At 47.5% G+C, this 20,926-nt stretch overlaps 1 protein-coding gene across 2 annotated transcripts; it reads right to left on the bottom strand.

Moving 5' to 3' along the window:
- Nucleotides 1-1,010: 1,010 nt before the first annotated feature.
- Nucleotides 1,011-5,870, bottom strand: Kazald1 (Kazal type serine peptidase inhibitor domain 1). 2 transcript variants are annotated; one of them, XM_005333665.5, is made up of 5 exons: nucleotides 4,541-5,870; nucleotides 3,576-4,122; nucleotides 2,199-2,359; nucleotides 1,970-2,117; nucleotides 1,011-1,753 (listed from the first exon to the last, which is right to left on the bottom strand). In XM_005333665.5, the coding sequence occupies exons 2-5, from the start codon at nucleotides 4,102-4,104 to the stop codon at nucleotides 1,662-1,664; spliced, it is 930 nt and encodes a 309-aa protein (XP_005333722.1). In that variant the 5' UTR covers nucleotides 4,105-4,122; nucleotides 4,541-5,870; the 3' UTR covers nucleotides 1,011-1,661. The 2 variants fall into 2 exon arrangements, with proteins under 2 accessions (XP_005333722.1, XP_021587569.1); XM_021731894.3 differs by having other exon boundaries at nucleotides 3,576-4,125.
- Between the last annotated feature and the right edge of the window lie 15,056 nt (nucleotides 5,871-20,926).

The following is a 20,926-nucleotide window of genomic DNA, read 5'->3' on the forward strand; positions in this document are numbered from 1 at the left end:
TGAGGAGCCGATCTTCCTCTGGTCCCCACATAGAATGAGCGCTTTCCCCCCACCCCTCACAACCGGACTCCTGCTTTGTGGTTGCCTCGGAATTCGCCCCAAGTATCCAGCCCCTCCCCTACCCCGTGTGGTCCTGAGCGACTCCAGGAGCTGCCGGGCTCCAGCCAAGATTCAGAAATAAAAACCATTTTCTAACTTGGGGGCCCACAACAAGGCGGAGGCAAAAGAAAGAGTTAGAGGGTAGACGTGGAGAGGTAGCCAAGCCCTGGGGCTGGGGTTCTGGATCAAGCCTCTCCCTAGAGACAGGCTCCCTGCTCCCTGCCATGGGCCCCAGAGACGCTGAGCCAAAAGTGGTCCCTCCCGTTGTGGCGCCAGCTAGGGCGTAGCCGGAAGCTTAGAGGCCCTCCCCATCCACACACACAAAGCATCTTGTCTTTACTGAGTTAAGCTTCCATTCCCTACTTCAATCATTCAGTAACTTCCCCAGTGTCCCTGGGGTATGTGAGGAGAATGTGAGCAAGAGATTTGGGAAGTCAGAGTGCGGTTCTGTGACAGATTTAAAGTCAGATAGGTTGTAATTGGGGCAGTTAGAAATAGGCTTACCATGGCTCTGAGTTCAGCAGTAAAATGGATAGATTCCTGTGGAAGGTGGTGGCCCAACTTCTCCTCTCCTCTATCTAGTTTATGCTTTCATATTGGGGGTCCCACCCACATAGACCTGGTTCCCCACTCTGCCAGAGAGGAAACCAGAGTAAGATGAACAGAAGAACAAGTAACCTATTTCTACACCAGCCCCAATAAAGGGATATCCTCCCACTAACCAGAAGCTTCAGGTTCCTTCCCTAGAGGACAGGGTAAGCCAGAGCTCAAGCTTTCTCTCATCTGGCAGGCATGTGCTTAGAGAGCAGGATACACAGCTCTGGAAGCCAGAGTCCCATTAGCATGAAAGGCCTCCCAGGGGTATCTGGTCTTCAAGTGCACATCTGCAAAAACTGTCTGTAGCTGTGTACTTTGGTTTATAAATCTTTATTGTTGCCTATTGTGCCTAATCCTGTGCTAGGTAGGCTTTGTCCACAACAGAATGATACAAGATTTGGAGCTGGCCCTACCCCTTTTACTGCACTGAACTAAACCATGTTCAGTGTGCTCTCTTGTACAACAGATGGTGAACAACAAAAAAGAACTACAGTTAATATCTGGGTGAGAGGGAAAACTTCTGGAATGTGAGGGTTTTGTTTTGTTTTGGTACCAGGGATTGAACCCAGGGGTACTTAACCACTGAGTCAGAGCCTTGCTAAGTTGCTAAGGCTGTCTTTGAACTTGTGATCCTTCTGCTCAGATTCCCTATTGGCTGAGATTTATAGGTATGCACCACCATGTCTGGATGGAATATGAGTTTTGAGGAAGAATAAATTGAGGCTAGGCAAAGGTTGGGAATATGGAAAAAAACTGCAGGAACAAGGGTCTGTGGGAAAAGGCAGTTAGGAGAAACTGGCTAAGCAGGGATGGAGGGAAGTCTGGTGGAAAGAGGATTCTGGTATCTGCAGCTATTTCATGTATGCTCTCTGCTCGCTCGCCCTTTTCAGGTCTCTTCCAGGTCTTCTCAAGCAGGAATGAATACTATACCCACTCATCCACCCCCATAGGCCAGAGCTCTGGACCTAGTAGTAATCCTCATTCTCTTCACTCTCAGCCACCTCTGGAGCCAGGTTCAGTGATCGCAGCTGGGGAATGCCTGTAGAGTTCAGCTGATCTGCAAACACACATGTGGACAAAGAAGAGAGAACAGGGGAGAGGCTGCTGATGCACAAAGATCAGTCTATGGGAAGACCATGCTTGTGTGCACCCACATAAACATACACATGTGGATTGTTACACACATGTGGATTGTTATACACATTTGAGGGTCCTAATCCAACACCATTCAACCATCAGAGCTCAGCCTCCCACAGCCACCTGCCCCCCATACCTGGTGTGAGAACTGTCAGGGTAGCAGGAGCCTCAACCTCACCCAGGGCATTTCGGGCAATGCAGCGGTAGGTACCCTCATCACTGGGACGCACAGCTTGGATCTGCAGCCAGCTGGTCACCTCAAATCTCTGCGGTCCACCCCTAAACTAGAGCCAGAGGCAAAGTCAGCAAGGTCATTCTAGAGAGGTCTAGGATGCTTGAGGGAAACCTCTGCTCCCTGCCCCTACCTGTACAGAGATGTGGGGGTCATCGCCTGGCAGCTGGATGTCCAAGCCGTCCTTCCTCCACTCAATGGAGGCCATGGGGTAGGCAAACACCTCACAGCCAAAGATCACATCCTGCCCCGTCACATTCCAAATGTCATATGGCTGCAACACGATCTGAGGCTCTAGGGGGTGAAGGTGGGAGGCCTGAGAACAGGATGGTGTATCTTGCCCAGCAAGGACACAATATACCAATTCTTGTGGACATGTATTTTAAGGAACACGATATATGCTGAACCAAATACACGTCCACAAATAAAACATGGAATGTATACACAGATGCATACAAATGTAGATACAGGTACATATGAGGGTGCAAATGCAGAATAAAGATGAACATGCACACATATACACACAGAGCACTGTACAAATTGCACAAACAAGTACACAGACCTACATCTTAGCTTTCAGGCACTCAGTCCAGGACTACTCCCTGGTCCTCATTACACTCTGCTGGGCCCCTTTCCTGCTGTGCTTGTAACCAATACCACCCTCTCCCCTTCCCTCTCTTGTAACCAGTCCCTTCTCAAAGGCCTGAAGAGCAACCCTCCCTCTATCCCAGCCTTGGCTGGGAAGGGGGACTAAAGGGGGAAGAGGACAGCGGGGAACCTGGGCTAATGTGGGAGAACCTGAAACCAAGCAGCCTCCTGGAGGCTGAGGAAATTATTGGGACCCCCCCCCCCAACTGTTGTGTTTGTTTTGCCAGCAGCCCAGCCAAGCCAGAACCAGTAGTGGCTCAGGAAGCGAAAGTTGCTGAAGCCGCCAAAGAAAACTAAAAGCTTGAATGGCCCCAGTCCCCAGGGTGACTAGAGGGAAAGCTGAGAAATGATTCCCCACCCCCCTTCATTAGTCCCTATTCGCAGGAGAAAGGAAAGAGGCAGGGAGTTTGGTTAACAGAGTGCTTTAAGATTCTTCCCAAAGAAATCCCGGTACTGCGTACCCACCCCCTCAAAAAACAAAACAACAACAACAACAAATAAGAACAAAGAAACACTGATCGCATCTCTGTTTAGCGGTCTAAGCTCCAGAGGCCTAGGAAAAGTCTGGGGGGTCTTTTTAATTTTGAACCAGTTATTGACTACGTGCTTCTTCCTTCCCTGCTGGTTGGGTCTGAGGATTTCAGGCAGCTCAGTATGCAAAGCTGCCAACAAAGCTCAGGACCCGCAACTTAAGGCAACCGCCTGGAGCCTGGTTGCCAGAGCAGGGTCTAACACTAGACTGGAGGCCTCCTGGGTCTCATCTTTTTCTCCCCACCGGCCAGAGACCAATGCCGTCGGGGCTCGGGAAGCAGTGCCTGGAGGAATTCCCAATCCCGGGGACAGGGTCCTGGGCCGTGCGTACCGGCTTCGCAGGGCCCTGGATGCGCCACAGTGAGGTTAGTGTCGGGCCGAGCGCGGGCTGCCTCCTGCAGGCGGCAGATCTGGGCGTAGGTATGGCCGTCGGAACCGCAGAGCGGGCGTTGCGAGCGACAGGCACAGAGCGGCTCCGGCACCTCTCCATGGCTCAGGTCGCCGCCTGTGTCCAGCCGGCACTCAAGCTGTTCGCCGCAGCGCCCATAGAAATGAGCACTGGGGTCCAGGTCGCAGAGCTGGCCCTCGAGGTTGGCGCATTCCCAACAGCAGCCGCACGCGTCGTGCACCCTGCCCGCCAGGCAGCCCCGAGGCGTGACGCATTCTTCTAGCCGGCAGGGAGCGCAGCCCTCTCCCTCCGCTAGCAAACGCAGCCAGCCGCGCCGCAGGTAATCCGGGCCTGGGGACGGCCTTGCGCTGATCGGTGGTGGCATCCACCCCACCAGCAGTAGCAGTAGAAGGGGCAGCGCCAAGGCAACTGCAGCATGCTTAGCTGGAAGCCCTGTGAGCACTCGGGGCATCAGAGCGTTGGTGGCACCCTGCTAGAGAGGGAAGCTAGGTCAAGAAGTTGGAAACAATGCCTATGCGTAAAGACTAGCCTCACTGTTCCTTATACCAAAGCTTGATCCTAGCAATATCTTCTTCCCTGCTACCTTGGAGTTCCCTAACAGATGTCTAATAATCCCTAGCGGTTATCCAGTTATGCCGGTTGCAATTGATCGGGTTGCTCTTGGGGCCTGGGGAATCAGGAAAGGAGAGATGATGGGAGATAAAAGGGCTCACATGCGCGTACACACCCACAAACACCACCAGCACCACTTCCATATACCACCCAACTCTGCAGCTCCTTGTTTCAGAAATGGATGAGAACGGTCAGCTCCAGATGTAAGAAGCTATTAAAGGGGTTGGGAAGGAGAGGGATGCCCCTCGCGTGTGGCCAGGGGCTAAGGGACTCACCTATTGTCCCGGACTAGGCCCTCAGGAGCAGCTTGGTGAATCCAGTCGGAAAGAGCAGGAGGTGGAAACAGTAGAGGTGCACAGTCCGCTGGGCCCACCTGCCACCTCTGCTCCCGCCTGATGCCAGAAGATTTCCGAGAGCCCAAGGGCTTGGATTCGAAAAGCAGCTCCTCCACCCCTTTTCCCCGCCCCTCGACTTCGCGTACCCTCCTTCCCCCTGATTCTGCAGCTGCCAATTTTATGCAGCCGCACGGGACCGTCTCGGGCCATTTCCTTCCAGCCTGGTCCAAAGCCACAAAGAGAGAGCAAAAGAGCCGTAACTAGACACCGAAGCTGGGAAAGAAGGAAGAGTGAGAGAGCTGGAGACTGGGAGTGGGAGTAGAAGGATGGATGGGAAGTTCAAAGTTTGGCTTAACGTCTTGGTCCTGTCCCATCTGAGTTTACAGTCCCAGGGGGTGGTTAGAGCAGCTGCTCTGGTGCCAAGGCATTTCACCTCGATGTCTGGGTGCACCTAGAAGGCAGGGTAAGCCAACATCGTCTCCCCGCAGCCTTGGGCTGGCTTTCCCGGAGGTGGTCGTAGCGTAGCCTTGCCCACCCAGTTTCTGCACTCAGGCACGCACCGCTCTTGGCGTTTACTTTTGACTGCCTACAACTGGCCTCCTCCCTACCCACTTCCGGCAGGTGCTTCAGTCCAGGGATGAGAGGGGTGATTAGAGGTCGGAGCTAACTAGCTGCTGCGGGGAGAGGCGGGCTGGGCGCCTCCCCAGCGGGTGTAGCTCCCAGTCCGGATTACGGGTTATCGTTGCGAGACTGGCAGGGCCACAGGCACTGAGTCTCGCGGCCGCCACCAGCGCCACCGTGGCACTTTGGGCTGGGGGCGGGGAAGAGAGCACCCTTGGAAGCCCGCCCACCCCACGCAGGTCTGCCAGATCCCGCCCCTGCCTACACCGAGAGGCTTTCTGAAGCCTCGCGGCAGTAAAGTTTATAGGGGCGGAAATCGGGGTTTGCTGCCAGGGAAGGGGCGGCATCTAGTCAGGATCAGCCCCGCAGGCCAGGCCGCCACAGCCTTTGCCTCGCAGCAACGGGGGTCCACCCAGCGGATCTGCCGCGCAGGCGCTGTGCGCCCCGGAGTGAGCCTTGGAGGAGACCCAAGTTCTCTGCCTTCGAGAGATCATTTGAACTCGACCACGCCTTTCTCTTAGGGGGCTCCCAAGCCGTGCAAACGGCACTCCCGACCAGAGATATTCTGACGAGGTGTAATACCGAGAAGTACACCGCCAACAGGGCCTCAAACTCTTTTAGAGGGACGAAAAGCGAACTTCTCGCGAGGTTTAGGAACTGTCGCGAGAATCAGGACGGTAAATTTAGCAATTCCAAACAGGAAAAGCCCGCGGGTTTTAAACTGAAAGAGAATGGGCGGCGCCATTTATCACTGATAATTGTAGGTTATTCCTTGTACTTGGCCTGGAAGGCAATTAAAGTATTGATATGGGGGCAGAAGCGAACAGCGAACTGCAAAGAATCGCTAGAAAAGGCGACAGAAGGGGTCCTGCGTAGCCGACTGTAGCCGCATAAGGGGAGGTCCGGACTGATGCCCGACCAAACACCTTAGGGGCGGAGATAGTTGCCCCGGATACAGAGCAGAAGCACTCTAGGATCTCTGAATGAATTGCTCTAGGGTTGGGGCTAATGTCAAACAACAAATTTCATGAATCCAAAAACTCTTATCCCATTTTATCTTAGCAGTGTTTGCTCCAGTCTAAGTCTCTAGTAATAGGGATCGTGCCTAACACACCACTGCATCATGAGAAACTAGCAGCATGATAAATTCTCAGCAAATATTTGTGGATTAAGTGTGAAAGACTTCCTGAATGTTAAAATCAAGTTTAACCTGGATTTTCTGAGTCGCTGATGAAAGTCTAGATCGACAGGGAACGAGCGCCCTCTGGTGGGTTTTAAGCTCATGACAAGAATATGAAGGTTCATAAGGCAGGCAACAAAGATGTTGACTGTATAGTGGGACCGCTTTAACTTTTAAAGAGTCACTCCTGTAATTTTAGCCACTCAGAAGGCTGAGGCAGGATAATCGCAAATTCGAGGCCAGCCTCGGCAACTTTGCGAGACCCAGTCTCTAAGTAAAAATTGCTGCTGCATTTAATTCACTGGTAGAGCACCCTAGGTCAATCCCCAGAAATGAAACAAAGTAAAAATATTTTAGAAGAAAGTTGTTCGAATGGGTTACCAGATCTTCAGCATTTGGTATTTTATCCATTAAGGCTCCAAAAATTCAGTAACATCTGCTCCAAAACAATAATACCTTTGTGCATCGTAAATAGTCAAAGATTTTTTCATATTCATACTTTGGAACTGTTGACGGTCCAGGTTATTGCTGTTGGGCCAAAAGAAAAGAATTCTCTACACGATATGAGCCCTGCAATGAGAGAAGCCAGGTGGCAGCATCTTTTTCGTTTACATGAGGGAGGCCAGATTCAGATGAACAAAGTGAAGTTAAAATTTGTTGAGTAGATGCTCTTGCTTCATCTCCCCACTTTCCTGCAGATGCTTGTGCTTAAAAAGGAATGAGGCATAGATTGTAGTTTGCTTTCCATTTGAATGATAGCTAGGAATCAGATTATCATATTTTTACTTTCAATGACTGAAAATAGATAATTGTTCAATTATCTATACCCTAAAAAGGGCTATAGATAATTGAACAATATAAGATGAAACAACAATAAGAGTCAGTCTATAACTTGGTAAGAAATGGAGGACCCACACATTCTAACCTTTACTTTTTGAACTCTTTTTTGACATAGTTGGTAAAGTAGTGGAGTTGCAACTGAGGAAGAAGTGAAATGAATGGTCCTCAGATATAGATACAGAGGAACTGTGCTTCCCATGAATATTTGAATCAGATAAATAAAAAAGGACTCAACATAGACAATTAAGATGAAATATTTTGTAGCTACCTACTATGACAAACAGGTGAACTCAGAGTGAGAAATATGTATCGGAAAACAAGATTAAGAGAATCATATGGATCTGTTACATATCACAGTTACATATAACTGTGAAATATATGTAGTGTATATCATCAATAAACACTAAATTTGGGAATGAGGCTGCAAAATAAAGTTGAGTATAGGGCTCACTACCATTTATTTTGTAAAGTTTTTCATAATAAAAAAGCAGAGGCTACATTTTTAGGTAAATTAGAATATTGAGATAAATAGCATAGAAAGTTGGGATAGCAAAATAGGAAGTAAACATTATAATTCAATTAAAAGTAATGTTACAAAATGAAGGCTAGAATGGCCAGGATCTGACTCTGGAATACCTAGGCATTAAGGGAAGTTGAATGAACGTTAAGACATCTAGACAGAAATCAGGCTAATAATTACTTCAGTTTACCTTTCTTCCTGAAAAAAAGGAACTTATACCTCCCCATATCCTATCAGTAGGATCTCATCCATCTTTGAGATGGAGATCATGGCTCCATCCAACCTGATAACCAATTTTTTTAGTTTATTTTTTAGTTTTAGGCGGACACAATATCTTTATTTTATTTTTATGTGGTGCTGAGGATTGAACCCAGTGCCCCATGATCGCTAGGCGAGCACTCTACTACTAAGCCACAACCCCACAACCCCAGCCCCTTGATAACCAATTTTTATAAGGATAAACTTAGAAGGGATGTATAGAGCATTCTACATTTCTTCTCTTTTTTTGTTTTTTAACTTTTCTCATCAGGAAGTATAACAGACAAGCAGAAAGAAGCACAAAATAGAGACATATTTTATTTAATTAGTACAAAATGAACAATCATGGGATCCTTATTCAAATTAAGAAATAATAGATTGCTAACACTTCCTGAAGCCTCCACCCTGTCATCTCCATCATTATCTCTCCTTTTCTCCCTAGAAAACAGATAGCCTCCTTCCTTCCTTCCCTCCTTGCTTCCTTCTTTCCTTCATCTATCTGTCTGTCTATTTATCTATCTATCATCTTATATCTCTCTCAATACCAGGGAGTGAATCCAGGGGCATTCTACCACTGAACAACATCCCCAACGCTTTTTATTTGTGTGTGTGTGTGTATGTGTGTATGTGTGTGTGTGTGTGTGTGTGTGTGTGTGTGTATATATATACACACACACACACACTTAAATTTGCAGCAAGTCTCAATAAGTTGCCCATGCTGGCCTTGAATTTGACTTCTTCCTGACTCAGCCTCCTGAGTAGCTGGGATTGCAGGTGTGCATCATCATGCCCAGCTAGACAATCATTTCAAATTCTATAATTTTACCTGGTTTTAACATATAAATTGGGACATGTCTAGGAGTAAAAACTACTGCTTTGTGTGATATGTGTACTTTCAACACTAATAGATATTACCAAACCCTTTTTCCAAAGTCACTGTATCCATTTACAGTCACCAGCAGTTAATGCGAGTTCCCCAAAGTGCCCAATCACTGTCAACATTTGGTATTGTCAGTCTTCTTAATTTTAGGCATAAAATGGGTAGTTATTGGAGGGAAGTGGATATGGGGGTAGGAATGAATTGAAATTATTACTATATACACACACACATACATATATACATATCAGACATATATATACACATATTGGACATATGATTAGCAACCGGTATAACTCTATATCATGTACAACCAGAAGAATGAGAAGTTATATATACTCCATCTATATATGATGTGTCAAAATTCATTCTACCATCATGTATAACTAGAACAAATAAAGATAGCTGGTTCTGAAAGGATTTACTCCCTTGGATTAAAAAAGAATTAATCATGAAATAATTTTAGATTAACTTGTATAGAAGTTGCAAAAATAAGAGAAAGTTCCCATATATCCTTTATCCTGCCTAGCCAATAATAACATTTTGTATAACCATAGCATAATTATCAAAGCCAGGGAGTTGACATTACTAAAATACTATTAACTTAACTATGGACCTTATTAAGATTTCACTAGGTCACTTTTGGTTTTGCTTTCCTCTGGTACTGGGAATTAAATCCAAGTCCTTACACATGGTAGATAAGCACTCTACCACTGAGCTCTATCTCTAGTCCTTTTAAATTTTATTTTTCAGACAGGGTCCTGCTAAGTAGTCCAGGCTGGACTCAAACTTGTGATCCTCTTGCCACAGTTCCCAGAGTAGCTGGGGTTACAGGCCTGTGCCACTAGGCCTGGCTAGATTTCACCAGTTTTTACATTACATTTTTACATAGACAGTATATGTCTATGTAGTTCAGTTTTATGACAGGTATAACTATGGATTGAATAAATGATCATTTTTTGGTGTGACAGACTAAAGCTGATGTCAACAGAAAGGCTAGTAGAATCAGCGATACTAAATATAATGTCATTTAATATATGGTTCCTTTTAAAATTATTATTATCAAAGGTCAATGATGGGAAAGGCTGCAAGTTGTTGTAGCTAAACACACACATTTGCATACTATGAATTTACCTGTTGGGGAAACTGGGCAAAGGTATAATTCCAATTCTAGCACTATTAGTCAAAGTCAAAGTCCTTTTTTTTGTACCTAGATCCCAGGAGTGCACTACCACTGAGCTATATCTCCAGTCCTTTTTAATTTTATTCTTGAGTCAGGGTCTCACTGAGTTGCCCCTACTGGCCTTGAACTTGTGATCCTTCCCACTTAGGCCACCTAGCCAATTGTTGGGATTCCAGGCATGCACTACCACATCCACTTTTCACTGTGGCATACTCAGAAAAAAAGATTTTGTCTCACCTTCCATTCACTTTTTACTTAAAGACCGTTTTCTTTTGGTGAGGCCAATTAGATAACTTTCTGTTGACACCTCTACAGGATTTCATATTCCTTCCACTAGATTCCCAGATTTTTATTTCCTGCCCAGATCTTTCCCCCAAACATCACTCTAAAATATCCAAACTAATTAATCCACTTCTGATATTTTCTTCTCCATCCAGGAAAGAAGACCATAAAAGGCTGCAGCCTGCATCATACTTTTGGCTCCAGAAAAAGCATCAATATATGAAATCTCAGAGAAATCTTCTGATGACTCTGCTTAGGTGAGACATTCAGTAGAAATTAATTATTTGGCCAAGGAGTAGTCACCTTGGACCACGACACCTACTTACCATCAGCTCACACAGAAGTATGCTTGCAGACAGTTCCCATGCAATCACAATCTCATGGATTTCTGCCTGAGGGAGATCTCTGGCCCCTAGAGTAAGCTCTTGGCTGACATGCAGAGCAGACTAGAAATGCCACTAACTCAGGAGCAAGTCTCATCCAATGAGGCCAAAATGCTTCAGGGTTGGCATCAAGAAAAGATAAGAAGGGGCTATGGTTGTGGCTCAGTGGTAGAGCACTTGCCTAGCAAGTGTGAGGCACTGGGTGTTCAATCCACTGTACCATGTAAAAATGAATAAATAAAATAAAGGAGGCTGGGGTTGTGGCTCAGTGGTAGAGTGCTCACCTAGCATATGCGAGGCCCTGGGTTCGATCCTCAGCACCATATAAATTAATAGAGTAAAGCTATTATGTCCAACTACAATTAAAAAACTAAATATTAAAAAAACAAAGGTATAAAATATGTTGCATCTGTTTTTTAAAAAAAGATAAGAAAACTCAGTGAGAACCCCATCTCTAAATAAAATACAAAATAGGGCTGGGGATGTGGCTCAGTGGAGTGCCCCTGAGTTCAATTCCCAGTACCTTCACACACACAAAAAGAAAAGAGGGCTGGGGTTGTGGCCCAGTGGTAAAGCACTTACCTAGCACATGCGAGGCCCTGGGTTCAACCCTCAGCACCACATAAAAATAAATAAATAAAACAAAGGTATGTGTCCAACTACAACTAAAAATAAATAAATAAATAATAAATAATAAAAAGAAAAGATAAGAAGGGCTGGAGATGTAGTTCAGCATTAGAGGGGCTTGCCTAGCATGTAGGAGGTCCTGGGTTCCATCGTCATTACCAAAAAGAAAAAGATAGATAGACAGACAAGGGAGATGAACTAGGAGAAGGAAGTTAAGGCAAGTCAGTTCCCTGGGAGGTCAGGATGTTTGAGGGGTCTTATGAAGAACCTCCAGCTAGTACAGATATCAGAGCTAACATCTAAGCTCTAGTGCTCTCAGATTATTTTGAAAATAAACACAAATGGGGAATTGGTTCCATCCAACAATAACCAAAGGTAAGTATTGGGTGTTGTTTTGGATAGGTGTGATCTTCTATAAACTGCCACAGTCTGTACGTGGTCTGTTTCCATCATTTAAAACTCTTACCTGCCCCTGTAGTCTTAGAATTCATATTCCTGAATACTTCTTCAGCTCTAATACACAATAATAATAAGAGTTACTATTTATCAAATGGTCATGCTGTGCCAGGCACCATAGCAAGCAATTTACATATGTTAGCTTGTTTCAGACTTACAAAACAAGGTAGGAGTGTTAACCTTATTAAGTGAGGTTCAGATCTCTAGACAAGTTTGTCCATTGTCACACTCATCAAGGCTTATCAACGGAGCTAAGATTTGAACCTGGAGCTGCCTAGGTTCAAGACATGATTCTAACCATGACACTCTCCTGACAGTAGTATCATATCTTTGTCAGCCTAACTTCATTGCAGTTGGAGCCAAAACTGCAGTAAATTTATAAATTTTTATAAATTTACTCCACATTCAGTAGCCAAGCTGTAGACGTGCAGGGCAGTGTCAGTATGTGCCTGTATGGCAGAGGATTAGGAGGTGGGAAGCTTGTGTGCAACATCATAGGTCACAGCATTTAGGAACATCTGAGGCCAAAGTGCTACAGGGTTGGCATCAGCAGAAGACAAGAAACTAGGTATGGTGGCACTCACTTGTATTCCAAGCCACTCAAGCCATTGAGGAGATTGAGGCAAAAGGATCACAAGTTCAAGGCCAGCATGGGAAGTTTAGCAAGAAGACCCTGTCTCAAAAAAAAAAAAAAAAAAAAAAAAAGTCTGGGGATGTTGTTGCTCAGTGGTAAAATGTCCCTGGGTTCAATCCCAGCACCAAAAAGGGTGGGGGTGGGGGGTGGGGTGGGGGATGATGTAGCTCAGGGGTAAAGCCCTTGCCTAGAATGTAGGTTCTATCCCCAGGAGGTGGGTGGGGGAGGAGATAAGAGAAATGAAGTGAGAGGTCAATTCCCTGGAAGTCTAGAATGTTTGAAAGGCCTTGGAGAGAGCCTCCAGCAGCTCCTTGCGCTGAGACAGCAGGTGGGAAGTGAGAGAAGTTGTACCTAAAGTCTGAGCTACTGAGGTTGACAGAAGCCTTCCTGGTTGTGGTGGTTGGAGTGCGTGTGGCAGGGCGGGTGGTGTTAATGGAAATCAGGTGGCTCTCTCTGGGTGGAGGCGGGCAGTAGGAGTCTGAATCGAGGGGCCTACCCCTTTTCATTCTTACTCACCTCCCTTCCTTGCTTGAGTGATCCTGGTGACCTGCCAGGTTCCTTGTAGGAGGCAGCCCAACCACCTTGCAAGGGAAAATATAGTCTTTGGGCCTTCCTTAGACGCAGAAACACAGAATCTAAGGCCTTACCTAAGGCCCCGGGGCTACCATCCTGTAAATTTCTTTGAAGTGGGAAGGGAAAAGAGGAAAAGGCTTGTCCAGCGGTGCGTGGCTCCGAGGCCAAAACTGGGATCCTTAGCCGGGATCCCACATCAAAAGACCTGGAGCGCCCTCCGGTGGAGGCCAAGAGCTCCGTAGGCCGGTGGCCGAGAGGGCAGGGAGACCCGCGGAAGAAGTGCCAGCCACCCTGGCGAGCTCTGTGCGCCCCCTTCCTACCTGCGCGAGGGCACCCCGCCCGGGGGAGGAAAGGCGGGAGTCCGGGGCGGGTCGGATTCCCAGCCAGCTCCCTCCTCACAGGAGGCGGCCCATTATCCGGCGTCGTTAAAGAGCAATTAGATGGAAATTAAGCCGAGAACAAGTATTGATTATCTCATTAAGGCCGGGGGAGCCCGCTCTGTCGGGGAGAGTTTACCGCCGCTCACCCCATTATCTGCAAGGTGAAAGCCTGCGGTCATCAAAATCTAGTGATGTATCGATCTTGCCCCCCATACTCAAAGCCATTCTCGCTCCGCCTCCCTAGAGTGAGTGGCTTCTAGAGAGGTGACACCAGGGGTGTGAAGAGGTAGAGAAGGGTCCTTGTCCCTACTCTGTCCTAGCACTTTCTCTTGAGTTCCCTTACTCTCTTCAGCTTCTGGTCCCAAATCCACCCCTGTATTTTCCACTAGTGCTTCCGGGGTGGAGGGAGACTGGAGACAGTTCACATAACTCCAGGGTTGGATAGAGGGACTCCCCTAGTTTTACATCCAAGGTAAAGAAACCACAGTTGAGCTTGATATCTATCTATCTATCTATCTATCTATCTATCTATCTATCTATCTATCTAACAGGCTTTTCCTATATTGCCCAGGCTAGCCTCCAACCTGGGCTCAACCAATCTTCCTGCTTCAGCTTCCCAGTAGTTGGGACTATAGGGCAACCATGGCAAGGCCAAAGTTAATGGAAAGTATTTTCTCCTATACACGGGGTATAGGACATCTCTGGGCCCCAAACACCTAACCCAAGAGGGAGGGGGAAAGACTTAGTTCTGATCACCATCATCACCAAAGAAAGGGAGACACTTGGAGCCACCCTGCAGGCTCCCCAAGGCTGACATTCAGAATTCACAAAGGGCTTTCTCTGGGTCCCAGATGGTGTGACATTTGTAGACAGATGACAGTATGTCAGAAAGGAAAGTTGTTTTCATCCTGGCTTTGCTTCTAGATGTCTGTTAAACTCAGGCAAGTCTCTTGGTGTCTCCAGGTCACAAAATCCTCAGAAGAATAGGATTGGAAGAGCCAGAAGGATCCTGAGCCCTCAGATGCCATAATCTCTCAAAGTGCCTAGGTAGTTTCCTAATGGCAGGCATTTGGGGAAGCATCTATGTGTGCCCCGGAGTCTGCCATCCGGAACACTGTGGTCTCCAGGGGGAGAAGACATGGAACTGATAATCACAGAAATAATTATTAAGTTACAATTGTAATATGAGTAGAAGAAAGAGTGCAGGTGCTCCTAGAGTGTTGGGGCAGGGGACTTGCACAGGAAGCAGATGTTACAATAAACATACAAGGAGCAAGCCTGTTGCCCACTCATTCATTCAGCACACAATTACTAAATGCGCACCAGAGGCGTGGTGAGCGAAACCATGGTCCTCCCCCGCCCCCAAACTCCCAGCTTAGTCGGGGAGACAGACATCAATCATATAATCACACAAATAAAGGTAAACGGCATATGGGTACATATAATAAAACCTATGCCAAGGTGTAATGAGTGGTGATAAAAGAAACTGACTTCGGGGGTGGTGCGAGGATGTCAAGAAAACATTGGTCACCTCATGATCTAAGTTCGGAAATCCCTATATCAAATCCGTGGGAAAGCTGGAAGAGAGAGTATCCACTGGAGATCGTGCGCCTTCTTCCCTCACACGCCAGGAACCTCCCTTGCTTTGGAGCACGCCTAGGTTGAAGACTCAGCAGGCAATCCTGACACTAGTGACCCCATTGTTGGGTTCACTTGGGAGTCTCTGAAGAGCAGGAGGAGTGGGGCGGGAGGAGTTGGGGGCGGGCGAAAAGGAGGCGGAGTGGAAGGATAGTGGAGGCAGGTGGTGCTCTTGGACCCGCGCGGGTTGGCCTGCGCTGAGCTAGCAGCGCCGCCCCAGAATCTGGGCTCATCTCCCTGCCCCGGAGCCGGGCAACTATTAATCTTGGTTGACGGTTTCTCACATCCTAATTGGGAAGTGGGGGGAGCGGCCCAGTCCGCCCTAAAGGTAGAAGCGGCTAATGGGCCTCTTCATCACCGCCAGGAGCCAGTCCCCTGCGGAGCGCCAGGGCGCTGCAGCAGGTGAGACACAGAGCTGGCGAGGCCCTTAATGAAGCTGTACGAGCTGGGGCGGACGTAGAGGATCTCGCCGGGAGGGAGGCGGTTCCAGGTGAAAGGATGGTTCGTCCACCCCCGCGCAGACAGCACAACTGTGATACTCAGTTGGCCTCAATTTACCTGAGGAGGCCTTCTAGGTCGCAGTGCTGGTGGCGGGGAAAGAATGTTGAGTAGACCGTGCAGATATGGATTTTTTCAGAGGTGACAGGGATCAGTTGGGATTTGGAGAAGGATCTGAGATCCGGGTCGCCCTACAATAGCAAGGACCGGGCACTAAGTGGGCGCACCGAAACTCCGCAGAACCAGCAGGTCCCTGACTCCCTGGCTCATCTATTAAAGATGCTGAGGTGCCGAAACTGCGGCGCCAAAAACATGAAGACAGATTTTTAATCCTGAGCAAAAAGATACCAGGAGATGGGGGATGCAGAAGAAAAATGACCTGCAAGGCTTGACCCAACATGTGTTGGGGAGCGGTGTTACAAGCAAGTGTGAATTCCTGGCCCTTCAGATCCCAGTGATTCAGAGGGTCCAGTCTTTTCAGAGCCGCATCCCTAACCCCTCCATGGCTCAGTTTCCCTTCAGAGACAGGTTTGTGAGTTCCCCGGCCCTCTAACTCCCAATCTAGTATCTCTTTTATCATATGCCAGCGAGACTCATTGCAATCAACACCCCCTCCCCCATCCTGACCCAAACTGCCCTGGAGTTGGGGGCTGGGCCCACCCAGCTGAAGGCAGCCGCTCCTGGGCCCTCCCCTGGGACTCGCCTAGTGCTGGAGCCCAGGCTTCTCTGCCGGCTTTGCTGTTTCTGGCTTGCTGTCAGCCTCTCTCTCGCCCCATTCCGCATCCCGCCGCATCAGAAATATATTGTGTTCTCACCTAATCCTGTTCAATTACAGCATAATAAAACACATAATAAAAACCTAATTCATTTTTCTCCTGCGCCCCCCATCTCCCGGAATCTTTTTACTTGGGATTAAAAATTTGTCTTCATGTTTGTGGCACCGCAGTCCGGCGCCTCGCATCTTTAATGTATGAGCCAGGGAGTTAGGGACCCGCGGGTTCTGCGGATTTCGTGGCCAACGGCGTCTGCTAGTCACTTGAGGATACCAATGAGAATGGAGGGAAGGCTGTGGCCTTGCGAGAGGCCCCAATGGCCTTCTCCTGATGGGGGCGTTCAAAGGTCCCAGATTTCCAATGACTGGAAGAATAGCATCTCTTCCGTTACACAGATCCCGTGTGGCCTCCACGAAGCGCAGCGCGGAACCGCTCTGTGGATCAGGTTGGCCAAGGAAACTAGGTCTACCTGGTGCAACCCAGAGGGATACGCAGATTAGGCGCCTCCTTTGCTTCTGACCGCCTGAGCTGGCCTGGCCAGTGAAGCTCTGATTTCTAAATCTCCATCACCATTCCAACCACCATGCAAGTCTCTGGGGGCTCCCTAATACCTTCTGTTCACATTGTGAGCAACTCTGGATCACTGAAATAAGGTTAGAACTTCCCAAAAGGAATTAGGAATCCAGTAAAAGGCTGGGGGTGTACAGTGCTTGCCTAGCTCGCAGTGAGGCCCTGAGTTCATCCCCAGCACTACAAAATGAAAAGAAGAATCCAGTAAAAGAAAATCTCCTACCGAGGCTCAGTATGCTGTGAGTTTACAGATCTGAGACCTAAATACAACCCCAATGATATTATTTCATTCTTTCATTTCTTCCTTCATTCATTTACAGCAGAAGTTCCCAAATTTTTTACATTCATGGAACACTTAGTTTCTTGGTATTTTTTCCCTCTCCACAGCATCCTAGGTCAAAAGAAATATTTAACTGGGTGTGGTAGCACACCTATATTTCCAGCTACTGAAGAGACTGAGACAGGAGGACTGCTTGAACACTGGAAAACAGCAAGTGAGATACCATCTCAAAAAGGAAAAAAAAAAATAGGGGATGGGGTTGTGGCTTAGCGTAGAGGTAGAGCACTCACCTAGCAAGAGTGAAGTGAGGCCCCAGTGATCACAGTGTGGTGCCAGCCCCAAGAAGCTGCAAAATAGAGGGTGAATCACCCCACAGGGAATTGCCAAAGGAAATATGCCAAAGGAAAAAGGATTGGCACATGCAGGAAAACAGATAAACTGGCTGGGGGAGAGTGGCTCTTGTTACATGCACTTACTATACACTTCATGCTATCTTCTGGAGAGACGTAAGAGGGAGGGTCATCTTCCTCTTGGCTGTCATATCTTGAGACAAGTTTTACATTGCTCAGGGGACTTTTCAAGCCAAGATCCCCATAAGATTCTTATATACCTCTGGGAGGAGAGTCATGCTCCCCTACCCTCCAGGTTGAAAACCACTAAAGGTCTAAGCTATTGTTTCTCTTGTGGATGTGTCATGTTTTTTAGGTTTGTTGAAATGCCTTAATGATCTTAACCTAGGATAAACATAGGAGTGGGGTTTAGGGTACTTTGGGATTCCATATTCATTTATTCAACAAACAAATATTGAGTATTTACTGTAGATCAGGCACTATTATAGATGCTGGGACATATAAAAGTGAAGATATAAGCTGTAGTTTCATGTGGGTTTTAAATTTTTTTAATATAAACTTATTTATTAGTTTTTTGTTCTGTGGACACATCTTTATTTTTTATTTTTATGTGGTGCTGAGGATTGAACCCAGTGCCCCGCACATGCCAGGTGAGCGCACTACCGCTTGGGCCACATCCCCAGCCCTGTGGGTTTTAAGTTTGCAAGATGAAAAGATTCTGGAATCTCAGGACAACGTGAACATATGCTTAACGCTACTGAACTGTACAATTAAAGTGATTAAGATGGATGTGTGTGTGTGTGTGTGTGTGTGTGTGTGTGTGTATTTGGGGGGTAACAGGGATTGACCCAGGGGCACTCAACTACTGAGCTACTCCCCAGCTCCACCCTGCCCTTTTTTAAAAATATTGAGACATGGTCTTGTTAAGTTGCTTAGGGCCTCATTAAATAGCTGAGGCTGACTTTGAACTTGCTATCCTTCTGTCTCAGCCTCCTGAGCCACTGGGTTTACAGGTGTGTGCCACCATACCTGGCCAAGATGGTAATTCTTAGGTTTATATGTTTGAATCAGAGTTAAAAAAAAAAAGTGAGGCCTGAGGCTACAACTCAATAGTAGCATGCTTGCATAGCATGTGTGAGGCCCCAAGTTCAATTCCTAGTACCACAAAAAACAAAAACAAGACATGGGGACTTCTCTGGGGGAGGGGATTTTCATTTAAGCTGGAGAGAAACATCTGTATAGGACCAATAATAACATATATTGTAGTAAATGCCAATTAAGGTGATAACCAGCTCATAAGTGTTGCCCTTCTTTAGGAACAGTTCCAACCTCAGAGGTGAACCTGAAGGAATGATGTCCAATGTCCTTTCAACTTGACCCTGATCTCTGGCCACCACCAAGAGGTAGACAATTGATCTAAATTGTACTGATTTTTGGAACTAGATAGGAGCTGGTGGAAGCTGTCATCTGAATGGCAGTGCCCATAAACTCCAGCTGCTGAGGTAGCAGAGCTACCTGGCTTTCTGATCTTTCCAAGGTTGTTAGCACCATCTCTGCTTATGAGAGTTATAACCAATCCCTTTCAATATATCCCCCTATTTATTGATGCTAGCCACAATCATTCTCTATTGCTTTCAACAAAATAACTTTAAAACTCAAATCTGCTGAGGCAGGAGAATTGCAAGTTCCAGAACAGTCTCAGCAACTTGGCCAGACCCCCGTCTCAAAAAAAAAAAAAAAAAAAAAAAGAATAAAAAGGGCTGGAGATGAAGCTCAATGGTAAAGCAGCACCTGGGTTCAATTCCCAGTCCAAAACAAAACAGGGCTGAGGGTGTAGCTCAGTGGCAGAGTGCTTGCTTAGTATGCCCCAGGCCCTGGGTCAACTCCCAGCATCACAAAACAAACACCAGGACTACTCCTTCTGGGAAATAAAAAAATAAAAAAACCTGTCAATTGCCAATTGAGTGAAGATTTGCTGGTGACTGGTGGGGGTGGGGGGTTCAGTCAGAAGGAAAATAACATAGGTGGTTAATTTATAGATCAACATAGTAAACTTCTGTTCCACAGGCAAGCACTTTACTCTGAAGGAGCTTCCTCATGCCTGTTAGGTATGGGGGTTATTTTTCTACTGGACGTGTTGGGTGTGGGTAGGGTTGTGTGTGTAGCCAAGCTAGGTAGGAACGGTTCCTCCCATGTTGCCCAGTAGTTTTAACAGCTGCAAAATCTAGCTAGTCTGAGAAGATTGGAAGACAAGCTAGCAGCACCCAGGCCTGGAGCCGGTTCTGCCACTGTCCTCTGCAGTCTAGGTGGGTACTGGAGCTCAGAGGACCCCCAAAGAGGAAAATGATGTGAATAAAGGAAAAAGAGAAGGGGGCACTCCAGGAACAGAATGATCCGGCCAGGCCAAGATTTCTCCATAATTTATAGCAAAAGGTCGTCCCCACATCAGGCCCAGAGATCATGGCAACGTGCATATTAACGAACAAGAACTGGAAGAAGCGCCCCAATACTCGCCAGGCACCGGCTGCGTCTCTACGGGTGAGAAGGCAGCCACTCTGTTCACCCAGCGTCCCATTTCACAGTGCAGGCACAGAGCCACGGTGAACAGGATTCAGTAGACGTTTCCTGACTGCTGGGAGCAAAGGTGAAGAGGAGGAGCGAGAGGCTGGCGCGGGAGTTAGAGCCAATAGCCTGGAACGCGGCGGGGGGAAAAAAAATCCGGGTTTGGGCAGGAGAGGCCTCGCGTGACTCCTCGAAAACCCCTCGGGTGTCACTGCAGGAAGTCAAAGGGCGAGCACTGGGAAGATGGTGGGTTTTGAAACGGGAAAGGAAAGAGAAGAATTCGGCGGATTTAACTGTCCAGGACTGAGGTCAGCAGGGAACCAGACCCGAGTCGAAAGTTCCAGGCTCAGACTCGGGATTGTGAGCTGGACTCGCCTCTAGTGGGGATAAAGCCGTTGCGCAGGAAACGAAAAGGAAGCGGAACTGAGCCTAGCTTTGAGTGACAGCAGCCACAGCTGGAGGCGGGCCCTTGTCCGGACGTGTCTACGTCCAGGAGGCGTGACTTAACCGAGACTGAATTGCCCTGGGGGCGGAGCTCCAAGCTGGCCGACTTAATTGGTGGGGAAAGGGGCTTTGTTCCACACGTAGGGCACCGGACTAAGCTGAAGTCTGACTAGCACAACCCCACAGGACCGAGCTGAAGCTGGCCTTAACCACCTGTCCTTAGGATGCCGGCCTGTCTCGTTAGTCCCAGTGATCAGGGAAAGAGTAAGGATGTGCTCACTTGACCCTCTCCCTACGGCCAGGCTGGGCCAAGGCTCCAGGACTCAAGCTATTATTTTCCCTTAGAACATGGGTAGGGAGGGTTGTGGTCTTTCTGGACTTAATAATAGGCAGGGTA

This window comes from Ictidomys tridecemlineatus, chromosome 1 (genome assembly GCF_052094955.1).
Source record: "Ictidomys tridecemlineatus isolate mIctTri1 chromosome 1, mIctTri1.hap1, whole genome shotgun sequence".
Taxonomy (NCBI): domain Eukaryota; kingdom Metazoa; phylum Chordata; class Mammalia; order Rodentia; family Sciuridae; genus Ictidomys; species Ictidomys tridecemlineatus.